Raw genomic sequence first — 18,404 nt, 5'->3', positions numbered from 1 at the left:
AAGGAAATGCTGACCCAACTTGTCAAACTTAAGTTGGGTGTTTACTATGAGCTCTTAATCGTTGCCTGATTGTGTATCACGGTTGTCATGGGGTCACCTTCCATGCAGCGGGGTTGGTTTTCTGCCGTAGCGAGGAGTCTTGGAGTGTTGACAATCCATAGCCTGTGTTAATGTTTCTCTGCAGCCAGCTGCCACTCTGAAGCAAATGGAAGCAGTCACCCACAGCTGAACCAAAACTAATCTGATGGCTGATTACAGCTCATTGGATTTAGTGTTACCTTTTTTCCCTGCAAATGTCAGAAAACTGCAGAAAAATGTCCAGTCTTACACTTTGCTTTCACAGCTGTAGAGCTCGTATATAAACTAAACCCTTAAATTTAACCGATGCACAATTTTATACTCTCCTTCTTGCTTTGGTTGTATACTAAACACAAGGACATTTCTCCAGCAGAAAGCAGGTTCCCTGAACTGTATTTGAACCTGAGCTGCATTAAAGCTAAAGCTAATGCCAACCTCTGAGCAAAAAGAGCAACTTGATTTACGTGACTGAGCAAGACTCGACTAATTCCATCCAACAAGACACACATTTGGACAAGCTAAGACTGTCCATCAAAAATTTATAGGTTAAAAAGTTAAGTCTCGAGCAATGGTTTCTAAAACTACAGAAACAGAGATTAAGCAAAATATTTTTTCATGCTAGATTTAAAAAATTATATTAATTAATGCACAGTTTGTGAACATGTTTGTTTGTGCATAAATGTTATTTCTCCAGAGCCAAACATGAACTCTGTCTGATGAACTCGGCTCCACAGAGACGATAATGTCTCAGGGGCCAATTAGATTCTCATTCATGCAGCATGTAGCATTCAGAGAGATGCTGTAGCTTCCTCATAGACAGCTGTGTGTGTCTTAGTGTGTTCATGTTCTTTAACTACTAACTATGTGCAGCTCTGTTTATTCAGTTAGCTCACAAATCATCCTTCCTTCTAATTTTAATCTGAAAAGATTCTTTGAGTTAGCCAAACAAACAAATTGGTTCTTCTGCCAAAAAAAAGGCACTCACGGTGCATTTACAGATTGTTTCTTGCTTATGGATTCATGTTTTTGTGTGTGAATACTAAAATCTAAGCTTATGTTTTAAGAAAGGATATTAGGATCTATATTATTACCTGCCACCAGAGTTACCTGAATAACTTTTGGAGTCAACCCCATTCAGTTTGGCCTCCACAGCTCATCGGCGTTAACCAACAGGAAATGGCTTTAACCCAATCTGTTTTACAGATATTGAGTTAAAGTTACTCTGGTAGTAGCTGAGATCTTCAGCATATGCTCCAAGCTCTACACATTGCACGATATGTTTGTTTAAACTTTGACGTTAACTGTTGGAGTCGACCCCGTCTGTCTGTTTGCAAATTTTCAGGGTTTTTAATGAAACTTTCCAAAAGGGATGATTAAAGATTTTGGTTCTGATTTCCAGATCGCCACCAGAGGTTGTGAGACGACTGAGATGACGCTGCGCCGGAACAGCCTTGGGCAGCTCGGTTTCCACGTCAACTTCGAGGGCATCGTGGCCGACGTGGAGCCCTTTGGCTTCGCCTGGAAGGCGGGGCTGAGACAGGGCAGCCGGCTGGTGGAGATCTGTAAAGTGGCCGTTGCCACTCTCACCCACGAGCAGATGATCGACCTGCTGCGCACGTCTGTCGCTGTCAAGGTGGTCATCATCCAGCCTCATGAAGACGGCACTCCTCGAAGGTAAAGTCCCCCTTCCTTTTACAGTTTTTACTGCAACACTTTTAGACTTTAGAGACAAAACATAGCCTTGGAGTTCTGTTGTTGGTGAGACGGAAACTTATGCTGCTCAGAAACCTCAGCGTCATAACAGAGGATTAGTTTCTTTTTCTCACTTTCTGTGCACTTACAGGAAATAAGCCACACATGTCCTGTCATTTTAAAGATGATGAGCTGAAAGAAGTGCTTGCAGTTCATGCCGTACTGCTTGTTGATGCTGTTCTTTATCTTTTCTCTGGAGAGAGGTGTCTTTGTGAGCGCAAACAGAGCTGTAGAAATACGAACCGTCAGCGTTTCTCTCTAATGATAATGAAATTTTGATTAATGGCTCAAATCTCGCTGCCGTTGTTTGACAGCTCACACTTGTAAATTGCTTTTTTCTAACCTAGAATAATGTCCTATTCTGCAATTAGGATGTGTTAGCCTTTTTTGAGGGGGGGGACACACTCCCATGGGAGTGAGAGTCCATTGCTCCCCCACTGAAAAGAGAGAAGGGCAGATTTCAAACAGGCTATTGTGATGAGAGCTTTTGAAGGTTTGTGTAAAAACGCTTGTTCTGAGAAGCACATCTGCTTGTTTTGTCTGCGAGACACAGACTGTGCTGTGAAATTGCATCCGCCTCTCTTTCACACTCGGATTTTCGACATCTTTGTTTTGCGTCTGCTTCAGGATGACAGATTTGTGTTGCAGAAAATGCTAGTTCTGCTTCGCGACAACGAAAAGAAACCCTTTGAAGAATAGCTTGACAACGTGCAGAAATGAAATATCTGTTAATACGGATTTATTTTTTTTAGAAGTCCTGTAAAACTTTAGTTTTTAGCAAAATATTAATAGGAGTTTTGCTCTATCCTCTGAATGAGCTGTATGTCGAAGACTTCAGTGTAAGCAGACATTTAACCACCCTCCTACTTCACTTTCCCGCCTGGCAACACAGAAGTAACATATTTGCTCTCCCAGATGGCGGGCTAACATGCCTCGTCTGGGAGTCTAACAGGAAAGCATCTCTGACAGAACCGCCGTCTAATCCTCTTACCACAATCAGCAATGATACACGATGATACAATCATAATCACAGTTCAGGGAAGGAGGAAGCAAGCAAAACAAACATCATCCCAAACTGGTTCTGGGTTGCCAAATGCCTGTCCAGCTCGCTGGAAGCTGTGGTTACAGAGCAGAGGATTTGGTAAAAGAGGCTGTTGACATGTTGTCTTAGCCAGTAAGAGATTTTTGTCTTGATTTGACTCACACCGCTAATGTTTGTGAAGGATGTTGGACACACATGAAGAAATAGAAATTCATGGGTGGATTTCCTCTAAAAGTATGTACAGTGCAAAGTGGCTAGTATATTTTAAGGGATAAGCCTAGGCTAACTCAGATTTATTTTTAATTTCTTTAAATGTTGCTTTATATACATTTAAAATAAATAAATTGGAAAAAGAATTGAATGCATTGTTTGTAACTAAAGAAATAGTGTTTTCTGAAATGCAAATGTAGGAAAATGCTACCAAAACTTGCAAAAAGTTAACAAAAAGCTAAAAATAGATAACTAAAATGACCAAAAGGCTAGCTAAAAGCTAAATGTAGCAGAATAATAGCATAAAGCTGCAAAACCGTGGCCAAAGGTAGCAAGATAAAATAACAAAAGGATAGCTAATAGTTTCAAGAGGCTAGCAAGGAGGTAAAATTAGATAATAAATAAAAGTAGCAGAACAGTAGCTAAAATCTAAAAGTAGCATAAGAGGACAAAAAGGAAGGAATTAAACAGATTTTAATGTTTTTATGGAGAAAATATTTGCAAATAAAACTGAAAATGATATAAAAGCCACTTAAACTAAAAGTCAGCACCAATCTCCTGACCTATGAGAATGTTTTGATACAATATAAATGGCTAAAAAAGCACAAAGTTTGTATAAAGTACTTTGATTGCATAAAATAGACCATTTGTGTGAATGCTTAATCAGTATTCACACTTTAATTGACACTTTAATGGATGCTGATTGCATCGATAATGGTTTTATTCTCACGTCGCAGCCACCTGAATCCTAATTGGACCCTGAGATGCCTAAATATTCCCGCCCCTTTAAACAGAAGACCCTCTTTTTCAGCGAAACCCAATTTTTCAGGGTCATCCCTTGACATTCACAACGCTCTGTCCAAAGTCCTGCAAATTTTCTCCCAAGGCTCCCAACAAACCGAGAGGTGAGAGGTCAGGCGAAGAATCTTGAGTGCCCTCGGTTGTTTTCGGCTCTGCATCTTTCAGTTGCCAGAGTGTTGCAGTCAACAATAAGTGCTCCAGTTTCTCCACGATTATCTCAAAGGAAAGGAATTCAGCTGGGGCACGAAGGCCCCAGTCAGTCCCGTCCCCTGAGACCACAGAGATGGGGGGATTCAGTCAGGCAACAATGGGCAAGAGTCTCATGACCTCCAGACAAAGTCTCCTGGCTCCACAGAGCAGCCATGACAGGGAGGCGTGTTTTCATTAGGACCCTGCTTTCTCTCAAAACATTGTTCAGGCGCGGGTTCCCCAACTTTTACTGTAGTCTCAGGCTGTCATCTGTTCAGGGCTAAAAATAAACTCCACATATCACCGTATCTGCAGCTGTTTGTGTACTAAACAGCTCTACCTGACCCGGTCCTAAACCAGAAGAGATATGGCTCCAAAACGAGCCTCACCTTGTGTTGTTTTGATTTCCACAGAGGGCAGGATGTGGTTTTTAGGTTTTTACATCATCACTCCGAAAAGCTTTAAACAAGTTCAGCATGTTATCCTTGGATCAACTTAACGAGAAAAACATGAAGAAGATTTAGCTCTTTGAAACAGGAATGTGATGTACAGAACATGGCAGTGATTGCATGTTCTGCTCTGTGGTCACAAGAGATGTGAGGATAAACAAAAAAATCTGTATAATATGGGATATTATTACAAGACAGGCACAGAGTAACAGAAACAGACAAGACTCTCAATGTTCCAGGCTGCTTTTTATTATCACCCGCCGCTGAAGGCAAAAGGGCGATTTTGTGTGTGTGTGTGTGTGTGCATGCATTTGTTTGTCTGTTAACAAAATATCTCATGACTCGGTGGTTGCATGTTAACGAGACTCTCAGGAAGTAATCACTGGATGTACACGTATAACTGATTACCTTTTTGGAGTCAGCTCTATTCAAGATGGCCGCCACAGCCAAGCAGCTTCAGCAAACACGGACGTGTTTATAACTCTGTCAGTTTTACAGATATTGAGTTAAAATTTCATGCTATAGTAGCTGAGAGTCATCCCCAACACATACTCTGAGCACCAACTGATCACACAAGATCTGTTTTTAAAACTTTGCCAATAACGATGGAAATTAACTGACTGTTTACTTTTAGTACTAACACATCTCACAAAATCTCACAATAACACTTGAGATCATGCATAACTTAATTTACAACCCGAATTTTCGATTCTGAGCCTAATTATTTCTTTTGAAACGGATATTCTGGATGTTAGCTGTGGTCGACCTGCTCTGCTGATAACGAGTCCAGCTTGTGACGTTCAAACGGCCGACTGTGACCTTTACTCTGAAGTGTCATCAGACTTGTCATTGCGGATTTTCCTTTGGACTGAAATTAAGCCGGATTTCTCACTTCCCATGCCAACACCCAGCTAAAGACGGCAGCGTTAAAACCAGAACCCGGAGAACCTGCAGCACAAATTGCTCTGCTTAATCCCCTCTTTATGGGAGCCTTTTTTTATGCATATCAGTTTTCAAAGAAATCCTCGTTAATTTTTCTTTCTTCTTTGCTTTATTATGGTGACTTTCTACATTTTTCCTGCACCCTGTATCTTATGACCACTTTATCAGCGGTCTAACACTTACTGGTCTACGTCCAAACCTGTGTGGCTTCCCGCTGCGACACCGACCCCCCGACTGTGAGGATGGATTAGCTTGTTTCTCACTCATTCGCTTATCATTGCAGTGACAGCTCTGACTGAGATCCCAGGTCCTGTTGTCACACCGTTCTGCTGTATTTTCTTAAGACCCAAGAGCAGAAGAAGCTGTTTGTCAGCTGTGATTCTATTAGCAAAATATCTTATGAACTAATGGACAAATTTTAATGAAACGCTCAGGAAATTATCATTTTATGGACACCAAGAAGTGATCATCTGTTTAAAGATAGCCACCACAGCTAATTGACATTAGCCTACACAAATAAGGGATATAACTCAATCAAATTTACGGATATTGAACTAATTTTGGTGTGGTAGTAGCTGAGTCTTCCTCTGAATGAGATCTCCCAGTACTGCATGAGACGGTACATGACATTATTTACAAACGGCTATAACTCTATCTGTTCTCAACATAAGAGGATTTTAGTTTCATGTTCTGGTAGGTGGGCGATATGCATTCCTTTAAGGCAGTGGTGTCCAATCCTGGTCCTCGAGGGTCACCATCCTGCATGTTTTCCTTGTTTCTCTGCTCCAACACACCTGATTCATGGTTAAATCACCTCTTCATGTTATGCAGAAGCCTGTTAATCAGCCATTGATTCAGATCAGGTGTGTTGGAGCAGAGGAACAAGTAAAACATGCAGGATGGTGGCCCTCCAGGACCAGGATTGGAGACCACTGGTTTAAAGGGTTTAGTTGTTTTGGTCAAAACTTGTAAATGACGAGGTGTGAAAGTGCTCACAGATTGTGTCTCTCAGCTACTACCACACCACACTTTAGCTCAATATCGGCCATTTTTAGCCATTTTTGTGTCGGCTAATACCAATAAGCTCTGGTAACCGCCTTGATTTAGGGCAGGGGTGTCCAATCCTGGTCCTCAGACCCACCATCCTGCTTGTTTTACTTGTTTCCCTGCTCCAACACACCTGATTCATGGTTAAATCACCTCTTCATGTTCTGCAGAAGCCTGTTAATCACCCATTGATTCAGATCAGGTGTGTTGGAGCAGAGAAACAAGTAAAACCTGCAGGATGGTGGCCCTCAAGGACCAGGATTGGAGACCCCTGCTTTAAGGAATGTTAGGTCTTAATTTGATGCATATAACAGTATGTGCCTTAAAAAAAAAGTAGGAGATGCCAACAAATATACAGAGTTGACTGAAGCTGATGTTTGTATACAGAATGACTCGATAGGTAGAATCATTATCCCATTACTTTCGTTCTATAACTCACTTTTTGTGCACAATGCTAACAAGAGCATTATTTCTTCCAGACTGCTGGTCAATTGTTTTTAAACAGGGCTGCTAATCCATTCATTACCGTGATTAACTGTCTGTGTGTGTGTGGTCAAACTCGGTCACCACACGTCATTACTCTCAGGAAAAGGCTAAGCCTAGGTAACAGCTTGTCAGCAGCAGCGGTCTTAGCCTCAGTCTCTTGCTGTGCTTTCTGCACCAGAATGACTAAGAAGTGACAGTGTGAATTTCTCTCATGAGCCTCTCCATTGGCACTGCTGCAACCTTCACTGGAAGCAGCAGAGTTCACACTGATCCGATGTGAGCAGAATGTTTGTAATGTATACAGGGACTCTCACTCTCAGTGTATAAATCATAGGGAAACAGCAGGAAGTGAGTGTTTGGTCACTTAATGCTGACCTGGAGGCTAGTGGTGGAGGAGATGGTGTTAGACTTGCACAGCCAGCCCATAAGGACAGGAGGAAGCCACAGACTGGGGAGGAGTAATGTCATCCATTTCCTCTGGTTTCTAACAAGAACCGATGCTGGACTAAATTATACCACAAAATTCTGCATAAGCTTGTAAACCAGGTGACAATCAATTAAAAAAAAACTTATGGCCCTTGTCTTTCATGCCAGAGAAAGACTTAAGGCACTTTCACAAAAGAGTTTAAGCCAGGACTTGGACACCTTCTGGTCTGAGGCGACATGGGGGTTTGACACCAACCCACCCCGATGCACCTTTGTGCCACCAGAGGAGGTAGTAACAGAGCTGAAACGGTCGATGTGTGAAAAGATGAGCAGGCTTTGTGGCTCAATAATGTGACCTCCAGTCTGTGTGACCAATCAGCTGCAAGATTTAAAAGCCTAAACAACAACAATCAGATTATTTACAAAGGAGGAGATTGATAATGATGTGCAGCAACTTTTTGAGTTAATTCTTCGTGTTTTGGAAACGGTCTGAGTGAGACACCTGTCACACATTTATTGTGTAGTTTTACGTCAACGCAGCTGAGTTCTGCTCCACACCTCCTTAGTTTCCTCGATGCTGGCCTCATTTCTGAACGCTCATGTCTGTGCGGGACGTGGCCGGCTCTGTTGAAGATTTATGAACAGCTTAAAGACAGACGTGCCATGATATCATCTTGTGTTAAGAAATGACAAAGTTGAAGCCATTTTGTTCAAATCTTGAAAATAATGTTATGTATGATCTCACGTTCAGTGAAAGTATTTAGGATGGCATTCAGCTTCAACCACATCAAGTTCGAGCTCAATATCTGTAAAATTGATCGAGCTATCGCTGTTTTTGTTTGCTAATGTTGATTAGCTTAAAGTGGGTTGACTACAAAAATTAAATCAGTTGTAGAAGTACATCCAATCAGTACTTTCAGAAAGTTTAATTTAAAAAATTAGATTTTTTTTGTCAATGCTGCAGACAAACACACAAACACATCAAAGACTTTTTGACCTTTCACCTCTGGGGGCGAGTGATAACATGTCTGTACAACAAAATGGTCATTGTAGATTTTGCAGGATGCGTTCAGTTTTTTGCGGACAAGGTCAGCTCGGATATGATAAGTGAGAGACACGACTTCCCAGGAAGTGGAGGGTGAGCTTCCTGTAGCACCCACCGCTCCAGTGGGAGGTCAGCTGTAAACAGCCCGGCCACTCATGGCCCAGTTTGATGAAAGGGTCCTTCTGAGAGGAATTACTCGCCCCTCCCTTTCACCACAGGCTCTGCAATCAGTCCATCCTCCTCAAGCGCCGCTGTGTGTACGTATTTCTACCACAGCGAAGTATACAAAGCGTTCCATCCTCCAGTGGATCCTGGAAAATGGACTTAGGAGGGGGGAGGGCAGCGTAGTCATTCGGGCCACGCTTGAGATGCTGTTGGAGAGCCAGCAGAGCATCCGGGCTGTTTAACCCCAACCAACCAGCCAGTAAAACCAACCTTCCTTTCAGACATACTCACCACGCCGCCGCCCAGGCCTGAAGATTAATGTTGCATGAAATGGCATCGCGGGCCTTGTCTTTTGAGATGTCTTCAGTGTTGTTAGCAGTAATGGTATGGAGATTGAGGGACAAAAAGCCTCTCATGTGGAGTGACTCAAGGGAAACTCGTATCTGTTGGGTTGGGATTTTCAGCTTTTATTAAAATCCTCTATATGCTTCCCCCTATATCTCAGTATATCTGATGTGCCTGTAGGGCCTTTGTGTGCAAATCAAAATGTGTTTGACATTTAATATTACAAGCACAAGCTTTGGTCTGCATGTTTAGATCTAGATATGTGCTTAAAGCGACCTGTTATGCTGTATACAGTTTTGCATTTTGAAATAAATTACCATTTTTACATTAACTGCGTATTCAGTGTTTAATTTATAAACATGTATTTCTGTGATTTGTTGACTGGAGGATTTGGACCTGTTCATGAAGAAGTTGTCCATTTCTCTCAGGTTCTCCTCATTGACCTTTAACCTTTGTGTTTCTCCTTCTCAGGGGCTGCTCCGAGCTTTACCGGATACCGCTGGTGGAGTACAAAGTGGACAGCGAGGGCACGCCCTGCGAGTACAAGACGCCCTTCAGGAGAAACACAACTTGGCATCGGGTGCCCACAGCTGCCGGAGCGCCTCTGTCCCGAGGCTCGCCAACCCAGGGCCCGGACCGCCTGCAGTGCCAGCAGATCCTCCAGCAGCACCAGGCAGCGATCCCACGAAGCACCTCCTTCGACAGGAAGCTGCCAGACGGCTCCAGGTAATCCTGGGAATCCTGAGTCAGCGTTCACACCGCTGGTTTCCGTACTATCTATTTCTGTATGCTTTGTGAGATTTTTAGTCATTCATATTTCAAAACGTTCAGCTCACTCAGGAGGTGGGTGCTGTGAGGTTTGGTTTTTGTAGCTTTTATACATTTCAAGATATTTAATTTTCTCTGTAGAAATACTTTGAATTATCTTCAACTCCTTCAAAAACATTGTTTTCTTTGAAATCTGGCTTTATTTTTCTGTTCTTATTCTACCTTTTGCTATTTTAGCCACTGTTCTGCCACTTCGTGTCATTTTTCTTGTTACTTTTAGTGAATCTTTTGCAGCTTTTAGGTTCTAGCTAATATTTAGCAACATTTAGTTACTTTTTTGTTGCTTTCAGCTAGCATTTTCTCATTTAAAGCTAGCGTTTTACTACTTTTGGTTAGTGATTTGCTTATTTGTCATTCAGCTCTTGGGGTTCACTCTGTATTGTCCCAGAAAATGTAATTTCTCCATTTTTTCCTCTCTTGTCTTATATTCCTAAAGCCACATTGGTAAATATAAAACGGGTATTAAGCACAAAGCAGATGACTGAGCCAACCTCTTTAAATAAGTTTATCTTTTAAGAGTAATCTTTAAAATCTGGTTTGTTGGGACGTCTTCATACCCTGCTTCTGTCTTTCATCCATCATCGTTAAACACTTGGATCTTGTTGCTGAAGGAATTCAAACACGCCTGCGTCGTCGCTCGGCCTCCATGTGTTTTACAGATGCTTTACATTACAAGCCTCTCCATCTTCTCTCTTCTTCATGTCATTCTGGTTTATGCTGATCGTAGTTTTATCTGACAGAAGAATGCAGTTTCAAAGCGGAGCTGACTTATGAATGGTTTGCACTTTATGGGAAACCTTTTTTTAGTTCCTTTTGTAAAGTTTTTACTTGTCTGATTGGTGGGAATGTTTTTCGTTCCCAAGGAAAGGGTTCCCCAGTCATCCTTTCGCGGACAACCAGTTTGTTGATCTGGCCACTCCTAATATTCTTGTAATCTCTGTGGGACTTCTTTTGTTTCTGTAGCCAGAGTTTAATCTCTTCCATTTGCTTTTAGGGCCTCTTTTCAGCCATGAAATATCTTCCCGATGCAAATACTGCTTGGAATTGTCTCTAAATCTTTTTCCTGCTTAACTGATGGCAAATATTGAAGCAATATCCTGCAACTGAAAGGCAAATTTATTGAAACTCACAGAAACTAATGGACTGGACGTACATCTACAACTGATTAACCTAATTTAAGATGGCCAGCGCAGCCAATTGACCTTTAAAAACGCAAAATGGCAATAACTTAATCAGTTTTACAGATATTGTCCTCAAATTTGGCATGGTAGTAGCTGAAAGTCATTTCCAACTCGTGCTCCAAACGCAACTCATTGGATGACACCTTTGCAGCTGTTGGAGTCAAACCAATTCAAAATGGATATTGTATCGGATGTTAAATGACGTTCGGGTGATATGCATTCTTCCAAAGATCGCTGGGCCTTTAATTTATGGAGTAGCTTTTAAGTAGTGTTCATTTGGATGCTTTAAAAACTTTGGATGCATGAAAGGAAAGCAGTTGTCACATTAAGATAAAGTCAAACCTTAACAAGACATTTAAATTTAAAAACTAAACTAACTAAAAAGCTTTCAGGACATTTCTGGGGTTAAGGCTTAATGGGTACAAGGCTTTCTTCTGTTGCTTGTGATCCAATAACACAACGCTGAACAGAGCTGAATCCTTTGTGAAGAAATCTTTGAACTCTCAGTTTTTCCTGTTTGGAAATGAGCCACAGGGACACTTTGAGGAGCTATTATTGTCTTCGGATATTTGCATGCGTATAAACGGAGCATTTTATTCAAATAAATTCATCGCCCTGCTTTCATCTCTCTTCAGACGATAAGGCCAGACTCGGACTTTGTTCCTGTCCCAGTCTGTGTCTCTTTTGGACATCTCCATTGAGCCGTGTAAAGCAGTGATTTGTTCCTCCTAATGAAACCCCGACGGTCTCGATAACCTTTCCAGTGTGTCGCACCGACCCCCCCTGGTGTTGCCTGTTCTGACTATAGTCGGATAATGGCCGCCCTCTCTGCCTAATCAGAGTCTCTGGAAGTGGGAGGACTCAATTCTCCTTTGCTCATTTTCCTCCTCTCTTTGTGTCGCTCCTGCGCCGCTCCCCACCTCCTCCCTCTTCCTGCACCCCGCCGAGGAGGAGGTGATGGGGACACTGACACGGCTCGGCTCATCTCATCCAATTACTGCGGAAACAAAGACGGTGCTCTTCCCCGGACCGCGATTTGTAGCCCCCCAGAGGGAGCGTTAGAAGAGGAGAGAGTGAAGGAGTCGAGGAGTGTATGATAGAGACGCAGATTCTACAGGCATGAATTTAACATAATTATTCTCACATGTGGTTGACTATTTTGACTAATTGAATTGGAAAAAAAATGCTTAATTGCAACATGTGATTAACATGAATGTAAAGCTGTTTAGATAACAAGAAAACTTTTCAGAATAAAAGACTCCATTCCTTGAAGAAATGCATATCACCTGCTGCTTTTTCATGCCGTTTTTTTTTTTTTTTTTTTAAAGGTAGCCATTTTGGAGAAACCTTGAAAATAACATTGACATGTTGTTGTGCTCAGAATATGTAAAATGAATGACTCTCAGCTACTACCACGCCAAATTTTAGCTCAATATCTATAAAACTGACTGAGTTACAGCCATTTTTGTGTTTTCTGAGGTCAGTTATCTGTGGCAGCCATCTTGAACTAGTTAATTAGTTTAAAATATCTATTCAGTGATGACTTCCTCACAGGTTTAATCAAATTTCATCCAGTGACTCATGGTATATTTTGCTAACAGACACAGTATTGGCTCCAAATAGTTAATTGCAGAATTTTTAAACAAATTTCTTGTCCCTTTTGGTGCTCAGATAATCTGTTGGGGGTCAGTCTCAGCTGATAACACACCAAACTTTAAGTCAGTATCCGTAAAATTGACCAAGTTACAGCCAGTTTAGTGTTTTTTGTTTTTTTTTTAAGTTCAGCTGGCCACGCTGGGCGGATGTTCGTTCAGTAATTACTTTCTGAAAGTTTCATTAAAATCCATCCTGTGCTTCATGAGATGGTTTGCTAACAGACACCCAGACCTAATCCTAACCCTTCACCTTTTAGCAGCAGGGGATAGTTTAAAAAACTTTAAATGACATCAGTATGAATAAAAGCTGAGGGCTGGTTGTCTCACCAGCACACACGAGTTGATTTAACATCATTTCAGTCACACATGAGGCTAAATCCTGACTCTGATTTCAACATGAATATCAAGCTACAGCACTGTGAGAGAAGCTTTTTATATTCTTCTTTACGGAGAAAGAAGAAAAAACAGATGCTGCTGTTTCAAATAAAAGTTCTGGACGAGGAGAGGAACAGGAAACGTTACGATCTGTTTGATGAGGCGTGCAGGTATTTAGATCTGACGGCTTGTTTCTCAAAGGATCGGTCACAATGAAGCAGAAATAATCTGTCAAACTCTGTCAATTATTTTCCATTTGTGTTTTTGTGTTGGGAAGTTTGCAGTAACTGGATTGTTTTTATGAAAGGCAGGGGATAATTGCCTTTGTCTGTTAGCAAAATATCTCATGAACAAGAGTTCAGCTTTACTGTTCTTCAACGGGAGAAATTTGATTCAACTGTGGTAGTAAAAATACAACTCGGAGAATAAACAATAAAAAGTAGAGTGCATTAAATGAGGACTTTGAACACAAGCAGAGTGAAGTTAAAACAGTAAGACTGGTCAATAAAGTGGGGATAAATTCAATGATTAAGAGTTTTTCTTTAAGTTGATTGCACATGGAACAAACATCTTTGAGTTCTGGCTCAAATTATCATGCATCTTAGTCCTGAAAGAAGAATAAAATTGTTAAAAAGAGGGAGATCAGGACAATATTATCCAAGCTTTCTGTCAAATTATTCGGTCATAAATCTGTGCAAGAGAGTTCAGCTGTACGCCAATTAATTTAATGGCAACATTATCAGTTTTTGTTTTGTGCAAAAAGGTTGAAGTAATCAAAGGTCTAACATTCCTTGAAAGAATCCAATTTATACCAGAGCGTTAGGCTAAGATCATCTTACGTTCAGCTGTTTCGTTCCAACCTTCAAAAAAAACATTTTGTGCAGTGTGTTACTTGTGAACAACTCTCAGCTACAACCACATCAAGTTTTAGCTCAATCGCTGTGAAATTCACTGAGTTGCAGCCATTTTTGTGTCGATTCATGGCTGACTTCTCCGTTCTTTAGCAAGACTGACTGTAAAAGAAAATTTGATAAAACAAAACGTGGAGTCAGCGCAGTTTAAAATGGCTGTCACAGCTAATTGACCTTAGCAAACACAAAAATAAATCATTTTTGCAGATATTGAGGAGAGATTTGTTGTGGTAGTAGCTGAGAGTCTTTAAAACCACAGAAGCTGAGCGCTAACAGATCGCAAAAGATTTGGCTTGCAAGGAGGCGGGTGATATGCATTCTTTATAAAGAATTCTACTTTCTGATTGTTATATTTATCTGAACATTTCCAATCTTGGGAAGATCGGTTTGTGCTCTTGGCAAAGATGTTTAAACCTAAACTGGCTGGGAAATCAGGTCAGAGCAGATGGAAACCTAAAACCTAAAAAACATGAAGTTTTTCTGTGTATTGAATGTGTTGTTACAAGATGTCAAGATAGATTATTTCACTAGCTTTACTATTATTTCACCCCAGCCTCTTCAAAATAGCAAAGTAAATGATTAAGCTTTATTATCTGGCTGTGTAAAGCAGGAATCCTCCGTGGTGGGGTGTGGGCGGGGGGGGGAATCCTCATCATCATCTCCTTTCTTTTTTGTGTTGCATAAACACGGGGAGTCACCATCTGGAATCCTCACTGCGGCTTATAACCAGAACTAATCTGGTTTCTGTTTGTCTTCAGAGAACAACACATTCTACCTCGCAGACAGATTATCCACGCTGCTCACATGCGAGGAGCTGATTTCTGCTGTGACACCCAATAATAGTGCGGGTTTTTTCAGGCGTTCTTACAGTCAAAACTCATTAAAAGTGTCTAAAAGTCTGAGATGGAAAGCAGACGGTGACATGCATTCCCTGAAGGCAGTGGTGTCCAATCCTGGTCCAGGAGGGACACAATCCAACATGTTTTAGTTGCTTTTCTGATTTGACACGCCTGCTTTGAATGAATGAGTGATTACCAGAGTAAAACATGCAGGATGATGGCCCTCCAGGACCAGGGCTGGAAAACCGCTGCTTTAAGGAATCTTAGACGCCCTTAAATGTCCGCGCTGTGGTTGGACAGTTCTGTATTTCAAACATCTGTGAAATCTCTGCTGTTTGAACTCTAACATGTTTGCTAACTTTAAATCTTTTGGGTTGTTGACGAGCGAAAATGATGCGAGCTTTAATTGTTAGCCGTTTGTTTGCTTCACCTGTGTGTCCAGGATGATGCAGGACATGGAGAACCCTCAGGTCACCATCTGTAACAAGGGAGACCAGCACTACCGCAGCTCCCCCAGTAACCAGTCCTCCTCCAGCGATCCAGGACCGTGTGGCAGCAGCAGCTGGACCCAGCAGCCTGGATACGATGGGTACGCCACCAAAAACCACTTACTTTCTCCCAAAATTGTCCTCCTATGATTTTTTTTTTTTTTTTTTCCTCCTCCCCAGTATAAATGCGGCCACAATCAGCCCCCGGCACCGTTTCTCAGACCTTGCAATTTTGCAAAATGACAGCAATTTTTCGGCATGAAATGACCAAATCATCAGTGCACTTTTGTCGTCACACATTTATCTCAGGAAGTAATCGAACATAACAATAAAATTATGCCTGCTATGATTTGCTGGCTTCAAAAAAAAAAAAAAAAGATGCGGCTTTCTTTCATTTAAGCTTTTAGTTTCAACCTTTGTTCAGAGGAGTAACTCTGAAAGAATCCCAGGATGTAGCAGCTGAGTAAACTGAGCGCTGCAGACTGTTTAAACCTGTTAGTGTCAACTTTGTTTGAGAATATCTCATGAACCGCTCAAAACACTCAGAAAGTAAAACGTCTACAGCTGATTACCTTCTGGAGTCAGTCCAGTTCAAGATGGCCGTCACAGTTAATTAACATCAGCAAACCCAAAAATGGCTATGACCTTCAGATTTACTGATGTTGAGCTGAAGTTTGATGTGGTAGTAGCTGAGAGTCAGCCTCAACTCATCTTCAGAGTGCTAAAAGATCGTGCCAGCTTGCATGAGATTGTGCACATCTTTTAAAAGGTTCAATTAAAACGGCTGCACTTCCATCCCTTCTCATCACAAGACTCTCTGTAATTAAAGGCGGTGGGCGATATGCATTCATTCAAGTAAAGCTAGACCTTTAAATAGAATCTGCGTTTAATAAAAATGGCTGCTTTTTTCCTGAGAGCAAAGAAAGAGCTTGGCGTGTTTCTGATCACTTCATCGTCGGCTCTTTTTGCCACAAGGTGTCCGTCCCCGATCCTCCACGAGCGGACGGGGGACATCCAGGGAGGGGACGGAGACATCCGCAGGGAGAGAGAGCCCACTCTGGAAAGAACAAGATCTGCAGGTGAATCTTTTTTATTCATCTGATAAAATAAACTAAAAACTTGTATAGTTTTTTTGTAACGGTCAGCATTCACATCTCATTTTAGTTCTACTGTTTTCTCTAACTTTAACTCATTTTCAGTCACTTTAACACATTTCGTCAGTCATTCAGCACCCTGTGTTTTCACAGAAAATGTTGTTTTCTCCAGTTTTCTCGCTGTTTTACACTTGCTCCTTCCTAAGATGCGGTTTGTCGTCATGTTTCTGTGCAGAGGCTAAATGGCACATCCCCTCCACCAAGATCCTGAACCCTCTGAAACAAAGAGACGGAGGAAAAGACTCCCCCAACAAGCTGTCCAGGGTAAATGTCTGGTCTGCAATCATTTCATTTGGCTCCAGCTGAGAGCATGACATTTAATCAAAGTTGAGGAATTGATTGTAAACTTTTTTTTTCCCTCTTAACGAGGGCTCAATAATTAAAGGCAATACGTTTGCAGGGCAGTACTGGGGGAGGGTTTTATCTGTACCAGCTCTGGACCAGAATACCTTTTTCTATATTCCCCTCTTACTTTTTGGACTTTTTCTTATATCACGGTCTCCTATTCCTTGTCCTTCAGTGCTGAAAGCTGAACGACTTGTTTTAGTCATGGTTCCATTAAGTCAAGCTTATGGAGGAAAATTAAACCGTTCTCTTGGCACTGTATGTCCCTAATGCAAAGAGCTAGATTTTTTTTTTTTAAAGCTGTTTTTGATGTGATTTGATTCAAGTTTATTTAGTAATGTTACATACAGCGTAATAAAGTAAGCACATCAGATCAGTCCTGGGTAATTTACTGCTTATTTTCTCAGATTAGGCTTTACGGTTAACCCTCTTCACTAGGAATCTGGGTTTTTTTAGTCAAACCAACCCTCTTTAAACTGATTCATCAAATAAAAACAAGGATACAGGAAGCTCTGCTGGTATTTTTTTTTTATTTCCTACGATCAGCTTGCTAAGAGCCTAACGGGCCTCATAAAGACAATCTGTTGCCTGCATCAGGAACGCATAAACATGCGATGTAGTCCAGTGGGTAAACCCTCCTCATCTGGTGCAGAAATCATGTTTAAATGACTGGAAGAAATATTTGCAGCTGCCGTTTGACCACATTTGATTTTCTTTTTTTTTCTTTTTCTCCTCCTGAACCAGATGGGTGACAAAAACTCAAGCCACTCAAGTAGCAACACCCTCTCGAGCAACGCCTCCAGCAACAGCGACGATAAGCACTTTGGCTCCGGGGACCTGATGGACCCGGAGATGCTGGGCCTCACCTACATCAAGGGGGCCTCCACAGACAGCGGCATAGACACTAATCCCTGCGTGGCCCCTGGAGCGCGGGTGCTGCTGCAGGGCAGGGCGGGGGAGCAGGGACACCCCTGGGTTTCAGAGCACCACGAGGACGGCATGACGGAGGAGGATCACGGGAAACTGTACCTGCAGCAGGGCTTCCCCTCGGCCATCATGTCCGGTCACGTGACGGAAGGCAGCATCGGAGACCTGAGCGAGATCTCTTCACATTCCAGGTAATGTGATGTTACAGTAAAACACACTGTAACAAGAAAGGAGAAATATATAATATAATAACAGAACAATATTTACGTAGGGTAGGTTTAAACGTTTGATTCGTCTGCAGTCACTTCAGCTGTGTTTGTAGCTAAACAAACATGTGGTAGTTGTTTTTTTTCTTATCAGTTTCTAATTTAAGGACACATTAACCACAGATAGGAGAAAACAAATAATGCAGAATTATATGTATATTTTTTTTTTCAGTCTTCTTGACTTTGCAGTGAGCACCTTTAATGGCCAACAACTTTTAGTCAGACCCTCCGGGATTTCGCGATGTTGCGATCGCAACTATTAACACAAAATCAAACAAACCCTGAGAAATCGCAACTTTTTGCAACTTTGCCCAAAACACAGCAACTTTCCTGCAACTTTAACCCAATATTTATTGTTTTTAAAGTGATTCGCCACCGTTTCTGCGGTCTAGTCTCTTCTTTGTGGGTTTGTGTAGCGTGGAATACAAAATAACCCCAAATAACTCAGGAAGAAGACA

At 41.6% G+C, this 18,404-nt stretch overlaps 1 protein-coding gene across 5 annotated transcripts in view; it reads left to right on the top strand.

Moving 5' to 3' along the window:
- LOC108240671 (signal-induced proliferation-associated 1-like protein 2) overlaps nucleotides 1-18,404 on the top strand; it is a 101,990-nt gene that overhangs the window by 60,223 nt on the left and 23,363 nt on the right. For all 5 annotated transcript variants that reach the window (XM_017424329.3, XM_017424327.3, XM_037973488.1 and 2 more), the window contains 6 exons: nucleotides 1,478-1,752; nucleotides 9,449-9,703; nucleotides 15,209-15,355; nucleotides 16,230-16,333; nucleotides 16,584-16,672; nucleotides 17,498-17,871. In XM_017424329.3, coding sequence (XP_017279818.1) covers nucleotides 1,478-1,752; nucleotides 9,449-9,703; nucleotides 15,209-15,355; nucleotides 16,230-16,333; nucleotides 16,584-16,672; nucleotides 17,498-17,871 — 1,244 coding nt within the window. The remainder of the gene's footprint in view (nucleotides 1-1,477; nucleotides 1,753-9,448; nucleotides 9,704-15,208; nucleotides 15,356-16,229; nucleotides 16,334-16,583; nucleotides 16,673-17,497; nucleotides 17,872-18,404) is intronic.

This window comes from Kryptolebias marmoratus, linkage group LG22, assembly GCF_001649575.2.
Source record: "Kryptolebias marmoratus isolate JLee-2015 linkage group LG22, ASM164957v2, whole genome shotgun sequence".
NCBI lineage: Eukaryota > Metazoa > Chordata > Actinopteri > Cyprinodontiformes > Rivulidae > Kryptolebias > Kryptolebias marmoratus.
Note: the sequence above shows the minus strand (reverse complement) of the source record. Positions and strands in the feature narration are given on the sequence as shown.